The sequence below is a fragment of the Nematolebias whitei genome, chromosome 1 (assembly GCF_014905685.2).
Source record: "Nematolebias whitei isolate Nwh7 chromosome 1, NemWhi1, whole genome shotgun sequence".
Lineage (NCBI taxonomy): Eukaryota > Metazoa > Chordata > Actinopteri > Cyprinodontiformes > Rivulidae > Nematolebias > Nematolebias whitei.
Genome location: NC_056498.1, coordinates 62,372,823 through 62,395,272, shown reverse-complemented (window position 1 = coordinate 62,395,272; position 22,450 = coordinate 62,372,823). Strand labels below are relative to the sequence as shown.

At 39.0% G+C, this 22,450-nt stretch overlaps 3 protein-coding genes across 3 annotated transcripts; 2 read left to right on the top strand and 1 right to left on the bottom strand.

Moving 5' to 3' along the window:
- Positions 1-920: 920 nt before the first annotated feature.
- edrf1 (erythroid differentiation regulatory factor 1) lies at positions 921-11,801 on the bottom strand. The gene is made up of 26 exons (XM_037686366.1): positions 11,730-11,801; positions 11,308-11,458; positions 10,834-11,042; positions 10,409-10,475; positions 10,188-10,313; positions 9,979-10,103; positions 9,720-9,867; positions 9,480-9,581; positions 9,262-9,383; positions 9,028-9,139; positions 6,670-6,817; positions 6,460-6,571; positions 6,117-6,228; positions 5,579-5,866; positions 5,381-5,452; positions 4,216-4,357; positions 3,906-4,097; positions 3,544-3,744; positions 3,246-3,464; positions 2,926-3,152; positions 2,669-2,827; positions 2,392-2,541; positions 2,036-2,189; positions 1,801-1,916; positions 1,537-1,709; positions 921-1,455 (listed from the first exon to the last, which is right to left on the bottom strand). The coding sequence occupies exons 2-26, from the start codon at positions 11,413-11,415 to the stop codon at positions 1,290-1,292; spliced, it is 3,750 nt and encodes a 1,249-aa protein (XP_037542294.1). The 5' UTR covers positions 11,416-11,458; positions 11,730-11,801; the 3' UTR covers positions 921-1,289.
- Positions 11,802-12,580: 779 nt separating this feature from the next.
- On the top strand, positions 12,581-15,192 carry si:ch1073-143l10.2 (uncharacterized protein LOC565165 homolog). The gene is made up of 7 exons (XM_037697622.1): positions 12,581-12,668; positions 12,749-12,809; positions 12,887-12,965; positions 13,170-13,243; positions 13,621-13,872; positions 13,993-14,081; positions 15,113-15,192. Exons 1-7 carry the CDS (start codon positions 12,581-12,583, stop codon positions 15,190-15,192), a joined length of 723 nt encoding a protein of 240 aa, XP_037553550.1.
- A 1,339-nt stretch (positions 15,193-16,531) lies between these two features.
- On the top strand, positions 16,532-17,383 carry tex36 (testis expressed 36). Its single transcript, XM_037686356.1, has 4 exons — positions 16,532-16,582; positions 16,671-16,808; positions 16,909-16,980; positions 17,069-17,383. The coding sequence occupies exons 1-4, from the start codon at positions 16,532-16,534 to the stop codon at positions 17,381-17,383; spliced, it is 576 nt and encodes a 191-aa protein (XP_037542284.1).
- The last annotated feature ends 5,067 nt before the right edge of the window (positions 17,384-22,450 follow it).

Below are 22,450 nucleotides of genomic sequence, written 5' to 3'. Positions count from 1 at the left end.
TCGAACATATCGTGTCCTCTTCTCAGCAACACCGGCTGAACTGATGCACGAGGACAACTGCCACAGTGCTGCCTGTTAACAATCTTACTCTGAGTTGTGTTAAATAGGGCTTGTTAACAACAAAAAAAGTTAAATTGTGTCATTTGAACCAGTTTCTTTAAGTGAGAACTGTTTTGTCCCCCATCCAGAGGACTTTCTCAGTCTACGGCCTGCCATCCAGATATGTCCCAGTCTTCACTGCAGTGTTTCAAGCCAACCTATAAATAGGGCTTCTTGTTCACACAAAACTCGTCAACTATTTAGTGTTGTACATAGTGCTATCAAGTGAAGGGGTTCCCAACTCTAGTCCTTGAGGTACACCATCCTGCATGTTTTAGTTGATTCTCTGCTCTGACACACTTGATTTAAATAAATGGGTAATTTGCAGGCTTCTGCAGAACATGAGGAAGTAATTACATCACTGAATCAGGTGTGTTGGAGCAGGGGAACAACTTAAACATGAAGGATGGTGTTCCTCAAGGACCAGGGTTGGGAACCACTGAATTCTAGTGGCGCCATAAGCTGTTTTATCAAGACTTTCTAAATACCCACAGGATTGTAGCGGAATAACTTTCAAACTTTTATTCCTCAAAGCCAAACATGCCAAAATATTAATTCACATTTGTACACACACAGCATTTTAAACAGCAGCAGTGTGAATTTGCATTAGAGGTTGCTTGAATATTGCACAGTTTTTATAGCAAAATACAGTTTCTCATTTCTTTCAAAACGTTTCCATTTCATTACCAGAACACAAAACCTTTAAATATGTTAACCCTAATTATAATCAATCTCTATTAATGCTCTATGTAGAAAATGTAGAGATGGTTTTATATTTTTTATAAATATGGTTTGGGTGTTTTTTTTTTTTTTTTTTTTTTTGGGGGGGGGGGGGGGGATTTCTGCAGAAAATGAGACAATCCCAGAGTTTGGTGTTTTGTTCAGTCAAAATCTATTCGTTTCCACAGGAACTTCACATTTTAACTAAAATCAACATAAGAACAAATAAAATAATTAATCTACATGACCACTTTATACAAAAATATACAATTCAAAGCTTGTGATGAAGATGCTTAACTTGTTTTAAAAGGCGCAGGAGGTGATTTGAGGGAAAAAAGTTCTTAGTAACTTTGTCTTCAAAGTTTGTGCTTGTTAATTTCTGATATTAGGATGTTGTTTTCTGACACACAGTCTTTAAGAAGTTTATCGAAAAGCTGAGTCTTTACACGACTGTATGCAGGTACTGATTTTTATGTTTTGCTTGTTCCTGTGACATCACTTCCTGTTTGTGGGGTCAGCTGCTGCAGGAGCTCGATGTAGAGCTCCACACGGCTGAGGAGCGGTGTGTTTTTCTCTGTGCGCAGCAGCTTTGAATACACATGCTTGTAGTTCTTCATTGCTTCCTCATCCTTATTGCTGTAATAAACACAAAAGCTGGTCACTGTTGGGTGAAAAAAAAAAAAAAAAACAGATGCAGAACTATGGACTAATGCTCACCTTGGTTTCCGTTTTGTTGTCGTCATCAGTTTGATGGTTTGCAGCAGCAGGAAGGAGAAACTTGGCTCAAAAACACCAATTAACTTTATCACCTCTTGGAGGTCCAGTCCAGATGTGGAGCCACTGGCTGCATCAGGAGAGCCAGCTGATTCAGTCGCAGGTGGTTCGCTTGACTACAAGAATAAAAGAGAAGAGTAAGATGCAACAGCACAAGATAGAGAAGAAAAACCTGAACAGAGCATTGCATGCACAGCTGAGACGTACTTCTGCCTGCTCTTCTAGCATTTCTTGACGGATCAACTGAAAGGCATGACGAGTTTCTGTCATAATCTCCAGTGCTCCAGTTAAGCTCTTCAGCTTTGCTACGCTGCTGCTTTGGCCTTTAAAATCATAAAACACACATTACTGTTCTCAAACACTTTCAAAACTTCTCTTAATAATAATAAAAAAAAAAACATTCTGCCCAACATCATATTACTCCTGGTAAACAGATGCTTACCTGCCATAGTAAACTCAGCAAAAGCAACTCTCTCCAGTAACGTGCGAAGCAGCTCACAGGGTGCGTCTTTGAGGCTGAGGAACAAAGAGACAGCTTTGCTGTAGTGAAGCTCTGCCAGGCTTCGATGTTGCTTCCTCAATTGTTCATTTCCCACCTGTCAAACAATTACAGGCACAAACCCAGACATCAGTGAAAAGCTTTAGATATAAAATCCACAAATCCAATTTTGCACTTTTTCCAGAGAAGATCTTTCACTTGTGGCAGGCAACAGAACAGTACAAACACTCCAGTAATGAATTACATCAAAGATATTAACATGAAAGAAAATTTTAAACGAGTAAATAAATCTGTCTCGCCTGGTTCCGAAAGCAGCTGTGGTACATTGAGGCCAAGCGGTGGTGGATGGTAGCAGCTCTGTACTGGTAGAGCGGCTGACGAGCTGACTCAGTCTGCAGGTCGCAGTATTTAAGAGACTTCATCATTGCCTCTGTCACTTCTCGCTCAATCTGCAGACACAAACAGTCACAAACAGAAATTTCATTCAGACAGAACAAGAAGGTAAAACATGCATTTTATCACTGTTCAAGAATAACGTTTTGTGTTGTAGGTTTTGGGGAAATGCTTTAGTTTCACCTGCTCCTGGGCTTTCCTGGACAGTGGAGCGTAGTCCTGCAGCAGTGTAGCCAGGGTGAAGTAAGTGGTGGACAGCTCCCAGTTTACACTGTCCCACACTGCTGAGTGGCTCTCCCTGCTGCTCAGTGCCTTCATAGCTCGCAAGTAATAGTCTATGGCCTGGGGTAAAACGAAAGATGCAAGGAATTAGGGGAACTGGTCCGACTGCTGAAAAATAATGCATTGATGCTTAACGTAGAGCAGTCTTTAAACTGAACCTTGTTGTAATAAAGAGCCTCTTCAGATGAGAACTCCCCTCTGCTCTCATCAGCAGACATGGTGCAGTGGGCCTGAGCACAGATTCTCATCAGTCTGCCTGTATTACACAGCAGTAAGGCCGTATTGGTGCTGTCCCCGATCGCTTCAAAGTCCTTTAATCCTTTCTCAAAAAAGCCAAAACTCTTCTTCCACAGCTCCTGCTCTGCTGAGGACACCGCCTTTTTCACTAAAACGAGAGCACACGAAGAAAACTAGCAACATTTCTATAAACAAAGATTCATTCGTTAAAAATTAAAATCCAAAAGGTTAAATAACGCACCCTCTTTCTCACTCTGCATAGATGCTGCCTGGTTCATATAATAGACTCCCATCTCGTTGCGGATGTTTCCCAGTCTTTTGAGAACCTGAGACAGCTGATCTGAGGACTGATCTTTCAAGGCCTCAGAGATGAGGAGTTCATGTGTTGCCTCGTAGCATTTACAGCTAACAAACAGCTGGTACTCAGGGTCCATGGCCAGGTCTGTCGCCACGCTGAAGGCTAATAAGTGGAAAGTAAAAAGATTTCAGCATGGAAGTTAAAATAAAGACCCTTTTCATTTAATCTCTATCTGACTGACCCTGACAGCTGCTCTCTCTGTGTAGGCTGTGCAGGACCTCCTGGTCCTCTTTGGTCTGATAGCTGTACTCCTCGAGGTAAGCTGCTCTGTTGGTGACGTTCTGAGCCAGCATCAGCTGAATGTCTCCACACAGCGACAGGCACTGGCTGTGAAACTGCAGCACTTGTGGATGAAGCGTTCCACTAATACAACAATAGGCATCTGGAGAAAAGCAACAAAAAGAAACGTGAAAAGAAAGTGACAAAAAAAAAAAAAAAATTTAATTGGTCAGTAAATACCAGATGTCTGGTACAAATTACAAGCAGTTATGACTGCAATATCACCATGCTGAAAGTCAGAATGAAACCGTTACATTCACTCACCGTAACACTGCAGAGATAACTTGATATAGCGCAAAGCTCGCCCGTACTTCAGCAGGTTAGTGGCTGCATCAGACAGCACGTAGTATGCTTTTGAGGCTTTAAGAAAAAGCTGCAGCTTCATCCGGTGCTGCCAGGACCCGGGGATCATCCCAGAGCGTGTCGAGTGCTTTTGGTCCACGTGCACAAACCCCACTGATCGTGCACACACGGAGAAAAAAAATGAAACAAAAAAAAATGTAATTGTTTAGTCATAATGTTTTCTAACCCTTGTTATATTCTGCAATAAATTGTTATAAAACAGTAGACTGACCTCTTTCTAGCAGAAGAGCAATGCCTTTCTCTGACGTCCCACTGGCACCTCCATCTTCATATTTTAGGGGAATGGGAATGTTTGGGTCAGCAGCAGGAAGATCACTCTCCTTCTTGATGCTACTGTCCACTGCCTTCACACCCTGTACAAATTATGACAGACTTCAATTGAATTGAATTCAATTCAATTTAGTTTATTTATATAGCACCAAGTCACAACAGAAGTCATCTCAAGGCACTGAACAGAAACATTCATATATTTAAAAATAAGTTAATAACATTATCTGAGGAGCAGACTGCTTGGAGTTTAAATCACAGACTCATCTTGAGCAAGCATGAAGGCGAAGGCGACTGAGGAAGAAACCTTTAACAGAACCAGACTTAGGACAAGCTGTCATCTGCTTTAACTGGCTGGGTTTGGTAGGAACAGATACACAATGGCAGGTCAAGAATCACATGTTAAGATAGAAATAGTATCAAATGAAAACTACTCAATTTTAACAATTAATTTGAGAAAATGAGGTCAATTTGTCCTCTAGTAGTCTAAGCCTACAGCAGCATAACAAGCCAACCCTAACTATAGGATTTATCAAAAAGAAACGTCTTAAGCCCAGTCGTAAAACTGGACAGCCTTTCAGACAGAAACTGGAAGTTGGTTCCACAAGAGAGGAGCCTGATAACTGGAAGATCTTCCTCCCATTCTGCTTGTGGAAACTCTAGGAACTACAAGTAAGCATGCAGTCTGAGATCTAAGTGTTCTGTTACGAAAATATGGAACAATAAGATCTCTAATATAAAATGGAGCTAGGTTGTTGAGCGCTTTGTAGAAGTAAGATTTTGATTTCAATTCTGAATTTGACAGGGAACTTATTTTTACTTAAAAAAGTTTTCTCCTCTGACATTGCACTTCACTTTATTCCATTTTTTTCTGCAGGTGGCACATTTGTTACTTATGTAACATGAACTGCTAACTGCTTATAATATTCAGGAAATCTATCTGTACCTCTCTATGTAACAGCAGTGTTTATTGCACTATTTGTGCTTTTAAAAAGTATTATTTAGTCCATAAACAAGCTCTGTGCAGTGAACCTCACACCAATTGTGATCTTTGGCACCTTATCTTTAGAAACCACCTCTTTAAATATTGACAACTGGTCGAAACTTGCCTTTAGGACGTAGCTCAGGACGTGTCTGCAACGCTCCTCTTTATCTTGAGAAATGGGGAAAGAGCAACTTGGCTGTAGAAATATAAAAGATATATATATAATTTAGTTTAGACACAATCATTTAACATCAATTTCCACTCTGCTTTCTTCAGTGTTTGGGGAAAGAAGGAAGGAAATGTCACTCTCAGAGTCACTCACTCTGATCTGGAGAGTTGATTTGTATTTCTCAGGGACTGACAGCTCTCCTACAGAGCGAATCACGGCCACTGCTTTACAATCATCCTGAGGCCTGGAGCAGTTACTGTAGGATTCGTTCTCATCGCTGTCTTCTGTCAGATCGTCGTCCTCATCATCTTCCACCTCCCTGTCTTCGTCACTGTAGCTGTCTTCTGAGCCACCGTCCCGCAGCGACTCCCCTTCATCTTCTTCTGGAGGCTCATCGAGCTGGAACAGCTCTGACAGCATGTAGTAGGCTGAGGCGATGATCTGGGCATGAAGAAAAAATCGGGATGGAGATGAGTTCATTCAGATTGAAACTACAGCCCTCTAAGATTTGATTAAGGGTTTTACCTTGTGCTTGCTGCTCTGACCAAAACAGCCCTAAACTATGAATTAATAACCAGCAAAAAACAACTAAAGCAATCAAGACAGTCAAAGCTTTCTTAAGAGTTCTCAACTCTTTTCTACCCTTAACCTTATGAGAACAGCAGAATATTTATTTTAAAACCACACATACCTGCGGATGTTTCTCCTGATCGAGAAGCTTCACACAGTTCAGAAGCAGGGTTCGGATTTTTCCGTAGTGTTTTCTGTTTTGTCTCACCTTCAGCATCAAGTTGTTGGCCACTCTGCACAAAAATAGTTAACCATTTGGTTGTGTGCATTTCTACAGCATTGCAGCTTTACCACCGTCAAATTTAAACTTAGAAATATTTAAAGTGTGTTTAGGTGACTAAACCTGACTCAAGAATGTGACCTGGATTTTCTTTAATGTCCAAATTATTTTTACAATCATTAAAAATTCTAAGATACCAGATACTAAGTACCAAGATACTCCAATCCAGAAAACGCACACTCACTTGTATAGTAACACAGCAACAGGGAGAGTGAAGGGATTCTGATAGTTCTCCTTTTCAGCTTCTTCACACAGGGTGGTGAGATCATAAAGCTTCACAATGTCACTTCCACTAGCTGTGGATTCAAGATGTGAAAGTTCAAACTACAGGATTTGTACACAAAAGTATAGTGCAACAAAAAACAACTAAAGATATATTTTTCTCTCTCTCCACCTTTAAAAAGCCAGTAGGTGTGGCCCTCTTTTGTGCAGTTGGACTTCAGAAATGACAGAATATTTTGGGCGATGTCTTTTACTACCCTTGAAGAGAAAGTTGAGTTCTCTAAATGAGGGATGTCTTCCGTTTTTATCATTTCATATTTCTGAAAGGAAAAGGAAAAAAAAACATCAAGACAAAGAGAATAAAACTGTAGATACTTTAAAGTTAAGGAACGGTGATGTTCTGACACAACTGCCACAACAGGGAACATGTAGACTACTAAGATAGTTACATTGTTGCTGTAATATTTTAAAAAATTTTGTGAAGAATCAACAACAAGTGGGACACAATCGTGAAGTGGAATGAAATTTATCGGATGTGTCAAACTTTTTTAACAAATAAAAAACTGAAAAGTGGGGCGTGCAACATTATTCGGCCCCTTTACTTTCAGTGCAGCAAACTCACTCCAGAAGTTCAGTGAGGATCTATGAATGATCCAATGTTGTCCCAAACAACTGATGATGATAAATACAATCCACCTGTGTGTAATCAAGTCTCTGTATAAATGCACCTGCTCTGTGATAGTGTCAGTGTTCAAAGAGCAGAGAGCATCATGAAGACCAAGGAACACACCAGGCAGGTCCGAGATACTGTTGTGGAGAATTTAAAGCTGAATTTGGAAACAAAAAGATTTCCCAAGCTTTAAACATCCCAAGGAGCACTGTGCAAGCAATCATACTGAAATGGAAGGAGTATCAGACCACTGCAAATCTACCAAGACCCGGCCGTCCCTCTAAACTTTCATCTGGAACAAGGAGAAGACTGATCAGAGATGCAGCCAAGAGGCCCATGATCACTCTGGATGAACTGCAGAGATCTACAGCTGAGGTGGGAGAGTCTGTCCATAGGACAACAATCAGTCGTACACTGCACAAATCTGGCCTTTATGGAAGAGTGGCAAGAAGAAAGCCATTTCTCAAAGATATCCATAAAAAATGTTTAAAGTTTGTCACAAGCACCTGGGAGACACACCAAACATGTGGAAGAAGGTGCTCTGGTCACATGAAACCAAAATCGAACTGTTTGGCCACAATGCAAAACGATATGTTTGGCGTAAAAGCAACACAGCTCATCACCCTGAACACACCATCCCCACTGTCAAACATGGTGGTGGCAGCATCATGGTTTGGGCCTGCTTTTCGTCAGCAGGGACAGGGAAGATGGTCAGAATTGATGGGAAGATGGATGGGGCCAAATACAGGACCATTCTGGAAGAAAACCTGTTTGAGTCTGCAAGAGACCTGAGACTGGGACGGAGATTTATCTTCCAACAAGACAATGATCCAAAACATAAAGCCAAATCTACAATGGAATGGGTCACAAATAAACGTATCCAGGTGTTGGAATGTCCAAGTCAAAATCCAGACCTGAATCCAATCGAGAATCTGTGGAAAGAGCTGAAGACTGCTGTTCACAAACGCTCTCCATCCAACCTCACTGAGCTCGAGCTGTTTTGCAAAGAAGAATGGGCAGAATTTCAGTGTCTCCATGTGCAAAACTGATAGAGACATACCCCAAGAGACTTGCAGCTGGAACTGCAGCAAAAGGCGGCGCTACAAAGTATTAACACAAGGGGGCCGAATAATATTGCACGCCCCACTTTTTAGTTTTTTATTTGTTAAAAAAGTTTGACACATCCAATAAATTTCATTCCACTTCACGATTGTGCCCTACTTGTTGTTGATTCTTCACAAAAAATTTAAATTTTATATCTTTATGTTTGAAGCCAGTTTGCATGTTCTCTCCGTGCATGCGTGGGTTTTCTCCGGGTGCTCCGGTTTCCTCCCACAGACCAAAAACATGCATGTTAGGCTGATTGGTAACTCTAAATTGTCCCTAGGTGTGAGTGAGAGAGTGAATGGTTGTTTGTCTCGTTTGTCTCTATGTGGCCCTGTGATGGACTTGCGACCCGTCCAGGGTGTACCCCGCCCCTCGCACAGTGATTGCTGGACATGGGCACCGGCGACTCTCGTGACCCAAAAATGGAATAAGTGGGTAAAGATAATGGATGGATGGATGGATGGATGGATGGATGGATGTTTGAAGCCTGAAATGTGGCAAAAGGTTGAAAAATTCAAGGGGGACGAAAACTTTCGCAAGGTACTGTACATACATACTTTTATATAATTAACTGTATTATCGGATCATAAATCCTCTCTAAAATGTTATACTTGAGCTAATTTGTTGTGTATTTACTATGTGTAATTTCAAGGTTATTTTATTAATAGTGCCCACAATTTTCTAATGAAAACTATACATATTTCAGCAAATATGTTGCACTACAGATATAGAAAGCACAAAGGAGTAATGTACCTGAACAATGCCATTGACATGAAAACACATGACGAGTTCTGGGACGTTGCACATCAGATTGTCAAGCCAGTAGTCAATACCAGTCAAAATGTTGATTGGTTTATTGCTGTCCCTAAAAACAAAGTCAGAGTAATAAATGATGCCTTTGCCATCATGATAATCTATCTGAACCCCAAAGACATTTTGGAGACAGTGGTAAATCGAAAAACAAAAAACAAACAAAAAACCTCTAACCTGAGTCTCAGACTGACGGCAGGATAACGACCACCTCCAAATATCGGCATGTTGGACCCAACCAACATGTGGATGTCCTCAAATGTCCACATGACGTTTCGCACAAAGTCATTTCTTAAACCCTGAAAAACATGATGCATCAGAGAATTGAAGTTTAGATTTTACACATAAAATACTGGATGCTGCAGTCTAAAATTAAGGAACTTTAAAATATTTACCTGACTATTTTCTCCTTCATTGAAGAGAGTAGGGAGGTTTTGCTCTTTAGGCACAGACGCCACCTGACCCAAAGCAAACTGACTATCCATAGAAATGCTTTCCTGCACATTTAACACATCAGTCTTCTAGTTAAGACTTTTCTATTATATTCCACTTAAGCCAAAAGGTTGTAAAAATGACTTAAATTGTACTTAAGTGAGAGCAATATTGAGATTAATGCCATTGCATGGAAAAGTTACCTGTTTGGGAGAATCTGATTCTTCTGCATCTGCCATTGTGCTGGTGAAAGTGGCAGGCCATGAAGAGCTGAACTCTTCTGCTCCATCCTCCTCATCGCTTTGATTCATGTCATCTGATACAGGCTCTGCAGCCCCATCACCATTTATACTGTAGAAAAATAATGTAAATAGTTCCAAAAATTAGTCTTTTTTTTTTTTTTTTAAACAAGTGAAACCTATTCTAAAAGGTACACTCATTCAAAGAATGAAAAATACTCACCTGTAGTACAGGAACTTTGATAGAATGGCTTTCTGATACCAGTGCTCTTTGCTCTTCTTTTTTCTCTGCCATTTTTGATCTATTAGCCGCTGATAAATCTCTTTGAGCCATGTCCAATCTCCTGTCTGCAACAAATATATTTTAATTAGAAAAATGCTTAAAAGTTGTCATGAAAATACTAATTAGTAGAACGCTAAGCACAATTTTACCTGAGAGGATCTCCTTAAGAGCTCCTGAATGTCCAGTTCATCCAAAAGCAATGTCCTTCCAACACGGTGAACAGCCATACTGACATGAGACTTGCTGTAGGGAATTTTCAAAAGCTTCTTGATGTTCTAGAAAAAAACAAACCAAAACAAAAGAAACAACAGTAACATCAGCTGAATGTACATTGTAGAAAAATAAATAGCTCTGAAAAGATCTCTCCAACCTCAGAGTCTGACACCACGTCAACATCATCTCCGATGCAATCGATGAAGTCATAGGCCATCCCAAAACTGCAAAGATGAAAAGCAGATTCATCAAAATATCTAACTGCAACTCAGCAAGTCATACTAATAAAAATAAAGTACAGACTTCAGCTTTGCAGTCCCTAAGAATATTTTACCTTCTTTAAACATGGATGATGACTGCTATTAGTACTTAAAACTATGAAACCTTTCAGCTTTTTAAATTTGTATGTCACTTTTGCAACACTATAAAAATCAGCTTAATAGTTTTGATATCACAATGAATAGATTGATGAATAAAAATAAACACCTAACTTATTATTAAATATATGCATACGGTAGATTTATATTTTCCAGTATCTTGCAAACTTAGTCTGACTAATTCACACCAATGAGACATTTTTACCTGGAAAAAGGTTTGCACTTGCTACTGGAGCCTAGCACAGTGGTGCCAGCAGTGCCCAGCTGGGGATTCTCCCTCAGCCAGTTGGCCGGTGGCAGCTTCAGGTCTGTTTTCTCCTGCAGGAGGGCATAGGTGGTCGGAGGTGGTGCTGCAGAGTACTTGACCACAGCACAGCTTTTCACTTCTCCATTCCCTAGGCAAATCGCAGACTCCTAGATGATAAGAGCATTTCACATCATGTAAAAAGTTAGACAGTCTGTGAACAAATTTTGATAATACTAACTACATGATAAATAAGATATTTATTCTTATGGCTGTTAATTGCACTGTGCCTAACCCCATGTGGCAAAAATAACAATATCTTGCTGATGTACGCATACAGTTTCGATACAATTTACCAAATGAGGAGAACCAGTATCTATTTTATTTATTTTTTCCCTTTCATTACTTTCTACTCTGGCAAGTTACGGTACTTACTTGTCTGCTGTAGTCTCCCGTGCAGCTAAGAGCACCAATGTCTTCCTTTGCTTGATTATCAAAGGGAATCCCAGGCTCTAGACTGTCCCCAGCTGACAATGAGCTCATACTGGACAAACTACTTTTACTCCCGTTAACACTGAGTCTCAGCCTGTAGAAAAAATATAAATTATTATGAAAATCTCTAAAATATCCATAAATTGCCTTGATAACGAATATCATACAACCAATTTACCATAAAGTCATGGATATCTAACGTTAGTTTGTCCAGCTACTAGCTTAAAGAAACGGTAGCAAGCTTAAGTTACTTAACTCGAGTGTTAAACTAAAGCGAAAATATACTTGCACGTATATTTTTATTTCATTTTTAAACTAAATAAGGTTAAGTCAATGGTTACTTGTTTGACAACCCTGTAATTTACCGTTTTTTTCCCACCGGCCGCCTCACATCCCTGTACAGAGCTCACGTTAGCGCAAAGCAAACAACAACTTCCGGTGTCATAGTAAGTGCGACTGCATACTTTTTCTTATTTTTTTAATTTTAAAGACAAAACATCGCTCGCATTTTAATTAAATAAAAATATTGTGTTCTTTAGAATACTATAAAGTAAACTGTAAGCTTAACCAACGACAATATTTCCCAAAAAATGAAAATGGTATAACAGACGTGTTGACCCGGAAGTACTTTCAAAGGTTCTTCTAGAAATATTGAGCGCTTGCTGGATTGTTTTGACGACTTTTATTGTGAAATTTGTGAATGGGTTACGTCGTGTCAACACTTCCAACAATTTTTTTTTAATTGCAGAGCTGCGTTCTTTATTGTTTTAAATAAACAATACATTTGATCACATAAAAAAAGTATTAATCGCAACAAAAAAAAATATATCAACAGGAATAGATAGTGATAAACAAGTTCAAGTACGTATTTATGTATTACGTATTTGTATTGTAAATTAAATAAATATACGTATGTATTTAAAAATTGAATCTTATTTACTTGTGAATATAGTAACCTTTTCCGTCACATATGTTTTCCATGTAGGATATCATTTACATTATTACATTATTATTAGATTAGGTCAGATGTTATCTAGGTGAGGAATGTCAGCTGCTGAAGGGAGGAGTTGTGAAACGTTGCTGACAGATGTAAATTCTTGTCCTGCTGAACCCTATTGATTATTTCATTACCGCCAAATCTGATTAAAGCACAGTCATTCCTCGTTTTTTGATTTATTTATTTTGCAAACAAGCGTAAACAGTGATATTATATAATATGGGAAGTTGGAAGAACCACGTGCGCGCTCAACTTCTTCAGAGAGATCACGAAGAGAAACGTCCATTTGTTGGAGTTTTCACGAGCTGTAAGATTATTTCACAGTGTTCTTGGCGTTTTATTTATAGTAATCATTGTGTCTGACTAGGCTGCATGTGTTTCTGTCAGTGTCTCAGCTGGAGGAACGTCTTGAAATCCGCAAACAGATATTTGAGGATATTCATACGAGGTTAGAGCAATTCACTTTCATGGAGTTTTTTTTCTTTCTTTCTGAATTCTCAGCATCAGTTTTAAAATTATTTTTAGTGTGGAGCCAGGTGGTGCAGAAGGTGGGAGTATCGATCTCCAACTGCAGCTGAGAGAAAGTGAACACTTGGCAGAAAAGGTAATGAAGTGCCATTCAAAATCATGTTTGCACAATATTTCATATAAATGAGCATTTATGTGAAATTTAAGAAATACTTGGGATGTTTTATTTTTGCCTTAGCAGGAAACAGATTTATATTTGTTTAGTGCAGGTTGCCAGGTTACCTGTAAACCATATTTCTTTCCTATTTTTCCTTCAATTTTTGCTTTCTTCCCCCTTCAGTTGTCTCAAGCTGTCTCTGACCTTACTGCAGTCCTGTATATGAAAGAAGCTGAGCTGCAATACTGGCAGTCACGGTAATCTGTCAGTTCACAAATATACAGTATTGCTCATAGAGCTTAGGAAGCAGCATCCAAAGATGGACTTTGGAGGGAATTTATTATTACAGAAAATAGGCTTAATCATCCAGCAGTAAACGGATGTAATAATTTTGACAAAAAGTATGGGATTTTTTTTGTTGTTTTAAAGAAAACATCTGTTCAGTAAGCTTGATATTAGAACTATCAGTTCTTTTTAATGAGTGGTGTAACCAAACAATCAGGCTGAACCTGGTTGGGGGATGAGGGTGGAGGGATTCAAGTCAATCCATTTGTTTCAATGTCTAAACTCATGACCTAAAAGCCACATGAAACAACATGAAGAGATCAATACATCTCTAATTGGCTTTTTCTAGTGTGTCCCAGTACCGTCAAGAGGCCCTCGCTCTGGCTAAAAGGAATCACAACTTGAAAGCAGCCTTTTTAGAGCACGAGTTCACCATCGAGTGTCAGTCAAAGGAGCTGGCAGCTCTGCGCTTGGAGCAGAGTGGACTCAAAGAGGGTTTGCAGCAGGCTCATGCAGACGCAGAACGTCTCCTGCAGAGGTGGGTCGAGGAGAAGAAGGAAGGGGCAGACAGGCTGAATAAGTACAACGACATACAGGAACGGTAAGAACAAAAACATGATTTCTGGTGTCTTAAAAAAAACAGCTTGGTCGCTCTGAATGACAACAGCTACATTTTTGTAGATTTTAATTTGTCTGGAATTCTGTTTTTTTTTATAATCAGGTGGCAACACCTGGCCAAACAGCTGAAGAAGCGCTTTCAGAGGGAGGGAATGAAAGAAGTTGCTCCTGCGATGATGAGCTCTTTGAATGGTACAAAAGAAACATCTGTGTCAGTCTTAAAAAGCATCCATCCATTCTTCCATTATCTTTACCTGCTTCTCCCTTTTTGGCATTTGATAAATGTCTATAAGTCAGTCAGTTTTACAGATATTGCGCTAAACCTTGGTGTGGTAGTAGCTGATTAGCATACTTGTGCTTATACTTATATATAACACTTTATGAAACAGTAAATAAAATGCATATAATTCTGTAGCCTGGGTCAGTGTACGGTCCATTCAGGCAGTTGTTTTTTTTCGTTTGAAACGAAAAATTAAATAAACAAAAACACACTTTTTTTCTTTCTTTTTTTTATTAAACCAAAATGAAAAATCGGATAATGAAGCGTCATCCGATTTCTGATTTTGTGCACAAAACGAAAATGGAAAAAAACGGATAACATGCGCTCAGTTTTAATTAGGTTACCATGATTTCATTTTTGACAAGTGGTCTGACCCTGGAAGTTCTCTCTGCTATGCACCATGTAGCTTGCCTTTTGTGTACACACGTCCAAAACAGCGCTGAATTAATTTAGAAAACCTTATATCCTGACTTTTTTTTTTTTTTTTTTGGTATGTAGATTAAAAACACATAAGAACAGAGAAAAGTCAGAGAGATGGTAGTTTGCCGAATACGGAAGTAAGCCCTATTTGAACCATCTTTGAATAACTAATTCATATTGTATACGATATGAATAATGTGTGTAGATATGTTCCGAAACAGTCCTGAGTTATCCAAAACCTCTTCAGATTAGGTGACGGGGCCAGCGTCAGTTACCATGGAGATCAGATGGTTCAAATTGGGCTTACATCCGGATTCGGCAAACTACCGTCTCTCAGACTTTTCTCTGTTCTTTTTACGTGTTTTTAATGTATTTTTAGACTGATTTGTCAACTGCTCTGTGTTTAAAATGTTGGCTTTCTTAACTTGTCATTAATTGTTCAAAAAAATATGTAAAAGTTAAATCTGTTACCCTGGTTTGTTTTGTCATTTAAAGGTTTTGACTTGCGTCTCTTGTCTTACAGGAATCAAGCCAACAAAGGCCACTCAGACTACACATGATGCTCAGCCTCAGCAGAAGTCTGCCGTCCCTTTGGGGTCATAAAAATCACTGTTGGCCTATTTCTTACTATAGATTAAGAAAAACATTGGCATGATAATCCAATTATAAGTCAACTATCTTTCATTTTTAATTCATATATATTGTATTCAGTGTTTTATATTTGAGCTGTAGTCGTTCAATGTGTTATTTCCTTTTTCATGTATCATGCTTAAATTTGAAGCTACTTGTTGCCAATCTGATCTGGACTTTGTCCCCATTGGCACGCTTCGCTTCAGAAATATTCTATGAAGGCGTACACAGTGTGATTGAGCTCTAAGCAAAAATAAAAACGTAAAAAACAAAAAAAGATTGTGCCCCATCACTTTTACATAATTTTATTTGTTGTTGTCATGTTTTTATGAGCTAAATAATTTTTGTATAATGAACATTTCTTATACTTGAGAACTGAGTCCCATTATTTGGGTATACTTTTTTAACATGTAGATCAGAGCACATTGGACAGCCTCATTTTTATTTATTTTATTTTATTTTTAGTTAGCACTGCTCCTGGGCTCAAGCCCCAGATTGGGCGTTGGATCTTTTTAAGTGGAGTTTGCATGCTCCCTGTGTTCCGTGGTTTTTTTTCCGAGTACTCCGATTTCCTCCCACAGTCCAAAAACATGCATGTTTAGGCTGCTTTTGGCCCAGGCCTCACTTGAAAAAGTGTGACTTGCCTGGTTTAAAAAAAAAAAAGATTAATGATAAATGTAACACTGAAAGCAATATGCATCAAAGTAAATGAGGTATTGAAATGGAAATTGTTTATTAGAAAGCGTCACACATGCTCAAAGTTCAACACTTTATTGCAATATCTGCCTGATCAGAGGAAAAGATGAAGAAAGTTTCTAAAGAAAGATTCTACAAGTATATGGATAATTTTTTTCAGCATAAAAATTGCTTACATGAGATTTCCTCATCTGTAAATGAGAGATTTTGTTTGTTTGCGTGATTTTATGGTATTATATTGAAAATGTGTTCTTGAAAATAACTACTTGAACCTAAAAACGCATTTCATTACATTTTTTAGAACAGAAAACAACAGGAAAAAACATTTTATTCTTCAATAAGATTAACATAAAGCATATGTGAAAAGGAATGAAATGTATCAATTTAATTGCATTTAATGCTGCACTTTTAAATCTCAAGCAATAGTTTGTAAACGGTGCATCTCTTTACATTTTACAGTAAAAATTCCAATTCCACATCTCCGTGGTGATCTGGGATCAGTTTTCAGGTTGTTTGTGACAGGTCTCCATAGTCACTGGTGTTTGAATTAGTTAAGTTGGACAGCGTGTGTGTGTTGTGTTCTGGTGAAGCTGCTCAGCCAACCCAGCATCTCAAAATGGTAAAAGGGAAACAAAGGTATTCTTCTATGAACAATGGAGGCAAATGGGTATGTAATTTTTTATTTATTTCATTGCCTAATTACAAATTTAACAGTAAAATGATGCGTTTCTATCTTATTTAAGAACTTGTTTCAGTTTGTTCATCCAGATTCTTCAGAAAGTGAGGTCAAATCTCGAGAAACTTGTACAACCACTGGAATTATGCAGAGTCAGGTGAAGATGTTGCCTCAGGTTTTCAACTTTGAACGCTATCCTAAATGGAAAACTCAGCAGGTGCGTAATGCTGTCATCTATTAACCTCTACCAAGAGCCCTGGGGGAAAAAAACTTTGTTTTTAAAAAAATAGCTGTCTTTTAAATGTGCTGTTTCACAGAAACCCAGAGACGATCCATTTTCTTGTCATGACAACAATGCCTCAAAAGACAACATTTTGGACTTCTCTCACGTAAGTACGTTTAAAACAGAGGGTATTTTAAATGTTTAGATCTGGAACTTTATTTCAAAACCCTTCCATCTCTTCTGTGTTGTATCAGGGGTTTGGACGGAGGAAGCCCCCCGATGATCTGAGACAGCATAACTCTCATTTTTGTCTGTGCGACGGTGCTGACAGCAGAATTGAGACAACCAGCAGTACTTACAGAAATGACTTCACATCGATGGGGACCGTTGATGTTGCAAACAGAAGGAGACGGTTCCCTCAGAACCACAAGCTGAGGTCAGAAGAGGCAGCGAAGGCTCAGGCAGGGGAGCAGTTCATGTGGTTCGGACAAGATAGCGCAAACTCAAACATCAGCGAGTCTCTGGAAGTTCTAGCAGCTACTTGTCATTCAGCGCCTGCCAAGTCCTAAAACGTGTCGACATTAGCCACTGATGAACGGACACAGAACATAGTTCAGAGCAAGTTGAATAAAGAACTGAGCACTTATCAGAATCTCCTTTTAATGGCTCTTGAGTTTAAGCTGAATTTCGCAATGACGTTTTTAAAATTAAATTTACAAAGAGTGCACTAGAGTCATGTTTTAGTTAATCATCATTTTAATGGGGCCAAAGACTTATTTTTGCACAAAAGCATAAACAAAATTTCTTTACGTTTCATAGAATGTTCGAAAGGATCTTGCACAAGTGTACGTAACGCGTTACAATAGTAGTTTTTGTGTGATGCCTCGTAGATACAATCTCCATAAAACAATTACAGTTTTGCACCAGCAACTAAGAGGAATAAAATCCAAAAGCTTGGCACGTTTCTGGCAAGTGAACTTGTTTTTCTCATTTGTTATATTTAGACCCAACATTGGTTTATCCTTTAAAAAAAAAGCAGAAGGCCAAAGAGGAGACATATGGATGAAGTTAGAGTTTACATGGAGGTGGAGAGAAGAAAAGATGCAGAAGACAGAGTGAGATGGAGGATGACTCCTGAAGAGGGAAATGCCGAAAGAAGATTTGTTAATCTTTTTGACTTTAGGAGTCTTTATAATGATTGAATGCATTTTAGATGAAAGGTGGGCGTCTTTAGAACACACTCCACTGAAAATATTCAGGTTTAACTTATGATCAACATAAGAGAGAAAACAAATTTAATGTCCTAAGATTTAACAGAGAAAAGTTTGGATTTTTTTTTTTTTTTTTTTTTTGCAGCGATATTGAAATAAAAAAAGAAATGATGCGAGAATTGTGTGGTTGTGTTGACAAATTTCTCTATTACCTTTGTTGCAGAAAAATATGAATGTAAAATAATAATTGTTAACTAAATATATATTTTTTTTATAATAATAATGTCAAATTATAGTTTAACACACTGCTACTGTTTGCCCTGATGCTTGCTCAATAATCCAGGTAGATAAATCTGATAAGGTTGAGTCAAGTCTTTAGATGGTTTCCTGTTGGAACGTTTCGTCATTCATCCTAAAGACCTTCAGTCTGAGGAGCTGCAACAAACTCTCTTATAAACAGCACATAGTGGATCAACCAATTGTTTGATGACATTCAAAACTAGTTCACATACAAAGGGAGGACCATCAGCCTAACGACCAATCATTAGCACCCTGATGACTGCTTGCTATTCACAGGGGGCTGAGTGATACTATAACAGCATTGTAAGAGGGGGACAGTTGAACATGGAGGCCTCTGCCCCTGTTGAATGATGGACAGTTTGTCTTCACAAAGATGCTTCCTTCACTCCTCTCTCAAACCATCGTTCTTCTCTGTCAAGGATGTGAACATCTTCATCCCTGAACGCGTGACCGCTGGCCTGGAGATGAGTGTAGACCACAGACTCCTGGCCTGATGATGTTGATCTTCTGTGCTGGGCCATCCTTTTGGCTAGTGTTTTTTTAGTTTCCTCGATGTAAGACTGATCAGAGCCCTCCTGACACTGAACAGCATACACAGTAGGTTTGTGCTGGAGGACTGGATCTTTGGGATGAACCAGTCTTTGCCGTAATGTATTTTGGGGTTTAAAAGCTACTGGGACATTGTGTTTAGAAAATAAACGTCTCAGTTTTTCTGAAACTCCCACAACACACAGAATGGCCACTGGTCTGGGTTTGGGGTTTTCCTTTTCACCTGATGGCTGACTGGAGTCCTGTTTGGGTTTCTTCTCTGCTTTCAGGAAGGCCCAGTTAGGATATCCACATTGCTCCAGGACCTGTCCTGTGTGGGATTTCTCCTTCTGCTGAGTTTGTGGGGACACTGTCTGCTCTGTGGTACAGAGTCCTGATGACTCAACTTGTGCCTCAGCAGATAATGCAAGTGAACCTCAAGTAACGTATTTTTCATCCTTTAAGTCATGTTTTTTTTAGCATAATTTGCATGCCCTGCGACTTATGCCGAAGCAACATATTTATGGATATTTTCCCCATATTTATAAACCAATTTTTGACTAAGATCTGACCATTTTCATTCATTCTGACTGAAAATACTGAACACTACCATTTTCAGCAGCTAGATAGGCTTGAGTAGTGTGGCATGCCGTTGTATCATGTAATAGGTAAAAGTGGCTATTAATGACATAGTCGGCTTGCCATAGCCTGCCACCATTGTCCAGCTCGTCTGGAGCAACGGTCAAATCAGCTTCATTTCGCTGCGCCGCCCAGGCAAAATGCAGCTAATTTGACCATTGAAGTGCTTTTAAGTAAAAGTTCAACTGAGACACACCTTTACTATAAAGTCAAGCTAACAACAATTGTTTTAGGTGGTTATCTTGTTAAATTTTGAAGAAATGCACAGCGACTTGTCCCTTTGCACATTTCTACTTCCGTGTATCGGCTTTTGAAATACAGCTGATTTGACCGTCAAAGTGCATTTATTAAGCAAAAGTTAGACTGAGACACACCTTTACTATTATTTCAAGCAAACAAATAGTTGTTTATAAGTGTTAATCATGTTAACTTCTTGTTAAAGTCCTCATATGCACGCTCCCGCGGCCGCCATTTGGCAGCCAATTGATTTTTGGCACAACACCGGCCCACATTTCTGGGTTCGGCCCACATTTCTGGGTTCGGCCCACATTTCTGGGTTCACCCCACATTTCCGGGTTGTCAGCGGTGATGCATAATAGATGCGACGTATATGGCAAAGCGACGTATTCACTGATTTTTCCACTTTATTAGACATATTTGGATTGATATAACTTATAGGGCATGTACGGCGGAAAATATGGTACTGTTCTGTGTGTGTGTGGGTTTATGATACACATAAGTTTCCAAATGTCTTCCATCAGACCTGATATGATCTAACAAGGCTAAATTGCCATCTTTTTTGTGTGAACTTTTTGCAATTATCTATAGAGCTGATGTTATCAGAGAAATGTTGTACATCTTGAGATTAAATTTGAACCCAGATGTCATCAATATACCTGAACCAATGACTCGGTGGTGTCCCTGAACCTTGGCGTCCTTTTCAGCGATACCACAGAGTTATTGGTTCATGATGATGCCTTCTGTGAAACGGCCACCATGGCACTAACGATCGGTTGTTAGGCTGATGGTTTATTTTGCACGTGAACAACTACTGGTAGTTATAGCTGTCACCAGCAAACTCGTTGATCCACTAAGAGAAGGTGCTGTTTATAAGACTGAGCCTGCTGCAGCTCCTCAGACTGAAGGTCTTCTGGACATAAGACAAAATGTTTCAACAAAGAAGAATCTGTCTAGAGGATCTGACTCAAACTTGTTAGACTATCACTGTTTCTTTGAATAATAAAATAATGTGGGCTGGATGTTGATCAAAAAAGTAGTTTTGTGCCTTATTAGCGTTATTTATGGTTTATTTAGTTTTATCCTTGAAACGGTGCGCAGACATTATAGCCAAGAGCTTATGGGACCACCCAAGTCCCATTCTGCGTGTTTCAGAAACTGTATAAACATTTCAGGTGTGGACCAGATCTCAGTTTGACTGACTGGAACTTGGCTGAATTTGCTTCACTCTCAACTCCATTTACCCACAAAATAACTTGGATGTTAATAATGCAACAATAATGAATAATAATGAATCATAAACACAAGCAAAAGACACAAACAACAGAGAATCTGAACTCTTAAACATCTGTAAATCCTGTATCTTGTCTCTTTATTAGACTAAGTTTTAATATTTATTCAAGCATTGTAGTGTTATTATTAGAAGATAATAATGTACATTATTCATAAACGCACACAGATTTTAGAGGTACAGTATCTAAAACAATGTTCTGATAAAGGCACCATCAGGTTCTGTTAAGAATGAATTTGCTAAGACACCATTTTGCCAGCTGGGGGCAGCAGGTCTACATGGATTACTGCATCTTTTCTGCATGAGATCTATGGTAATAACCAAAACCCCTGTGTAATGTGCACGTTTCAAAAGAGAAAATATGTGGAAAATAATTACCAAACAAATCTATCTATTTTATTTCAGTCTATTGCAACGTGAAGACATTAAATTAGAGCATGTGAAATGAATTAAGTCTGGTTTGAGTCATAGTGGATGGGTTTGTTTCACCCCTGGGGATCAAAGGGATGGATATGTTTCTGTGTGTAGCTCAACTGAAAGAGGAGGAAGTGTGGTAGAGTGTGTAGAGAACACAGAAAAAAAAAGTGAAGAGAATCCCTTACTACTCTTTCTAAGGTGAATGTTTTCTCGAGTATGTTCTGACCAGCTGTTTTTTTACTATAAGCGCTCGCTGGGGATGCAAGCTTTTCTCACGAGCTCTATTTCAGCACTTGTAATTGTCTCATTCACATACAAAGAAGTACATTTTACATCCAGGTGGACTACTTGTGACTTAATCTCAAGCTTATTTTACTAATCACTGCCAAAAAAAACTGATCCCTGGATGCAGACAAGTGACAATTAAGAGGCTGTAGAATGAGAGGATTATGGTTACCAACCACCTAATGGTTCACAGCTCTGTTTCAACCTTATTTTTTTATCTATACTGGTGGTCAAGTGTTGCTTAAATAAAAATTTAAATGGTTCACCAGTGAAGGGAAAGCTCTAGAGATATGCCGAATCTTCCTGTTAATAGAAGTCAGTATGCAACATGTATCGTGAGATGGGTTTGTGTGATCTTCTTGAGAGGCAAGACCGCAGGTATATGAAAATACAGTTACCCAGTGAAACATCAACCCTTCTTCCAAGAACAAAAGACGCGAGCGTTCAACATCCAAAGCCCTGTACCTCATGAATATTAAATCAGCCCTCTTTGGTGTTCCGAGTCTGAAGTCTTACTATTCGCTGTGATTTATTTGCAGGTGCACAAGCCCCTTTGATGTGCTGAGCTGAGAGGTTCTGCACCTGTTAGAGAAAAAAGAAGTGCTTTGAAAACAAGAGGTGGATGTGCCAGACAGCCAAAACAACAGCAACAGATGGAAGATTTGTGTTGCCATGTTACATTGTGCATGTTTCTTTCACAAAAAGGCTGCCGAGCTGTTTTGACACAC

What these genes read in the sequence shown, in the direction of transcription:
- si:ch1073-143l10.2 (XM_037697622.1), top strand. Translation starts at nt 12,581, where the DNA reads ATGGGAAGTTGGAAGAACCACGTGCGCGCTCAACTTCTTCAGAGAGAT. An exon ending in TGTTGGAGTTTTCACGAGCT is followed by an intron (nt 12,669 to 12,748) that starts GTAAGATTATTT and finishes TGTTTCTGTCAG; the next exon opens with TGTCTCAGCTGGAGGAACGT. An exon ending in GTGAACACTTGGCAGAAAAG is followed by an intron (nt 12,966 to 13,169) that starts GTAATGAAGTGC and finishes TTCCCCCTTCAG; the next exon opens with TTGTCTCAAGCTGTCTCTGA.
- tex36 (XM_037686356.1), top strand. Translation starts at nt 16,532, where the DNA reads ATGGTAAAAGGGAAACAAAGGTATTCTTCTATGAACAATGGAGGCAAA. An exon ending in CTAAATGGAAAACTCAGCAG is followed by an intron (nt 16,809 to 16,908) that starts GTGCGTAATGCT and finishes GCTGTTTCACAG; the next exon opens with AAACCCAGAGACGATCCATT. An exon ending in ACATTTTGGACTTCTCTCAC is followed by an intron (nt 16,981 to 17,068) that starts GTAAGTACGTTT and finishes GTGTTGTATCAG; the next exon opens with GGGTTTGGACGGAGGAAGCC.
- edrf1 (XM_037686366.1), bottom strand. Translation starts at nt 11,415, where the DNA reads ATGAGCTCATTGTCAGCTGGGGACAGTCTAGAGCCTGGGATTCCCTTT. An exon ending in AGGCTCTTTATTACAACAAG is followed by an intron (nt 2,828 to 2,925) that starts GTTCAGTTTAAA and finishes GTTTTACCCCAG; the next exon opens with GCCATAGACTATTACTTGCG. An exon ending in TGCTAGAAGAGCAGGCAGAA is followed by an intron (nt 1,710 to 1,800) that starts GTACGTCTCAGC and finishes TTATTCTTGTAG; the next exon opens with TCAAGCGAACCACCTGCGAC.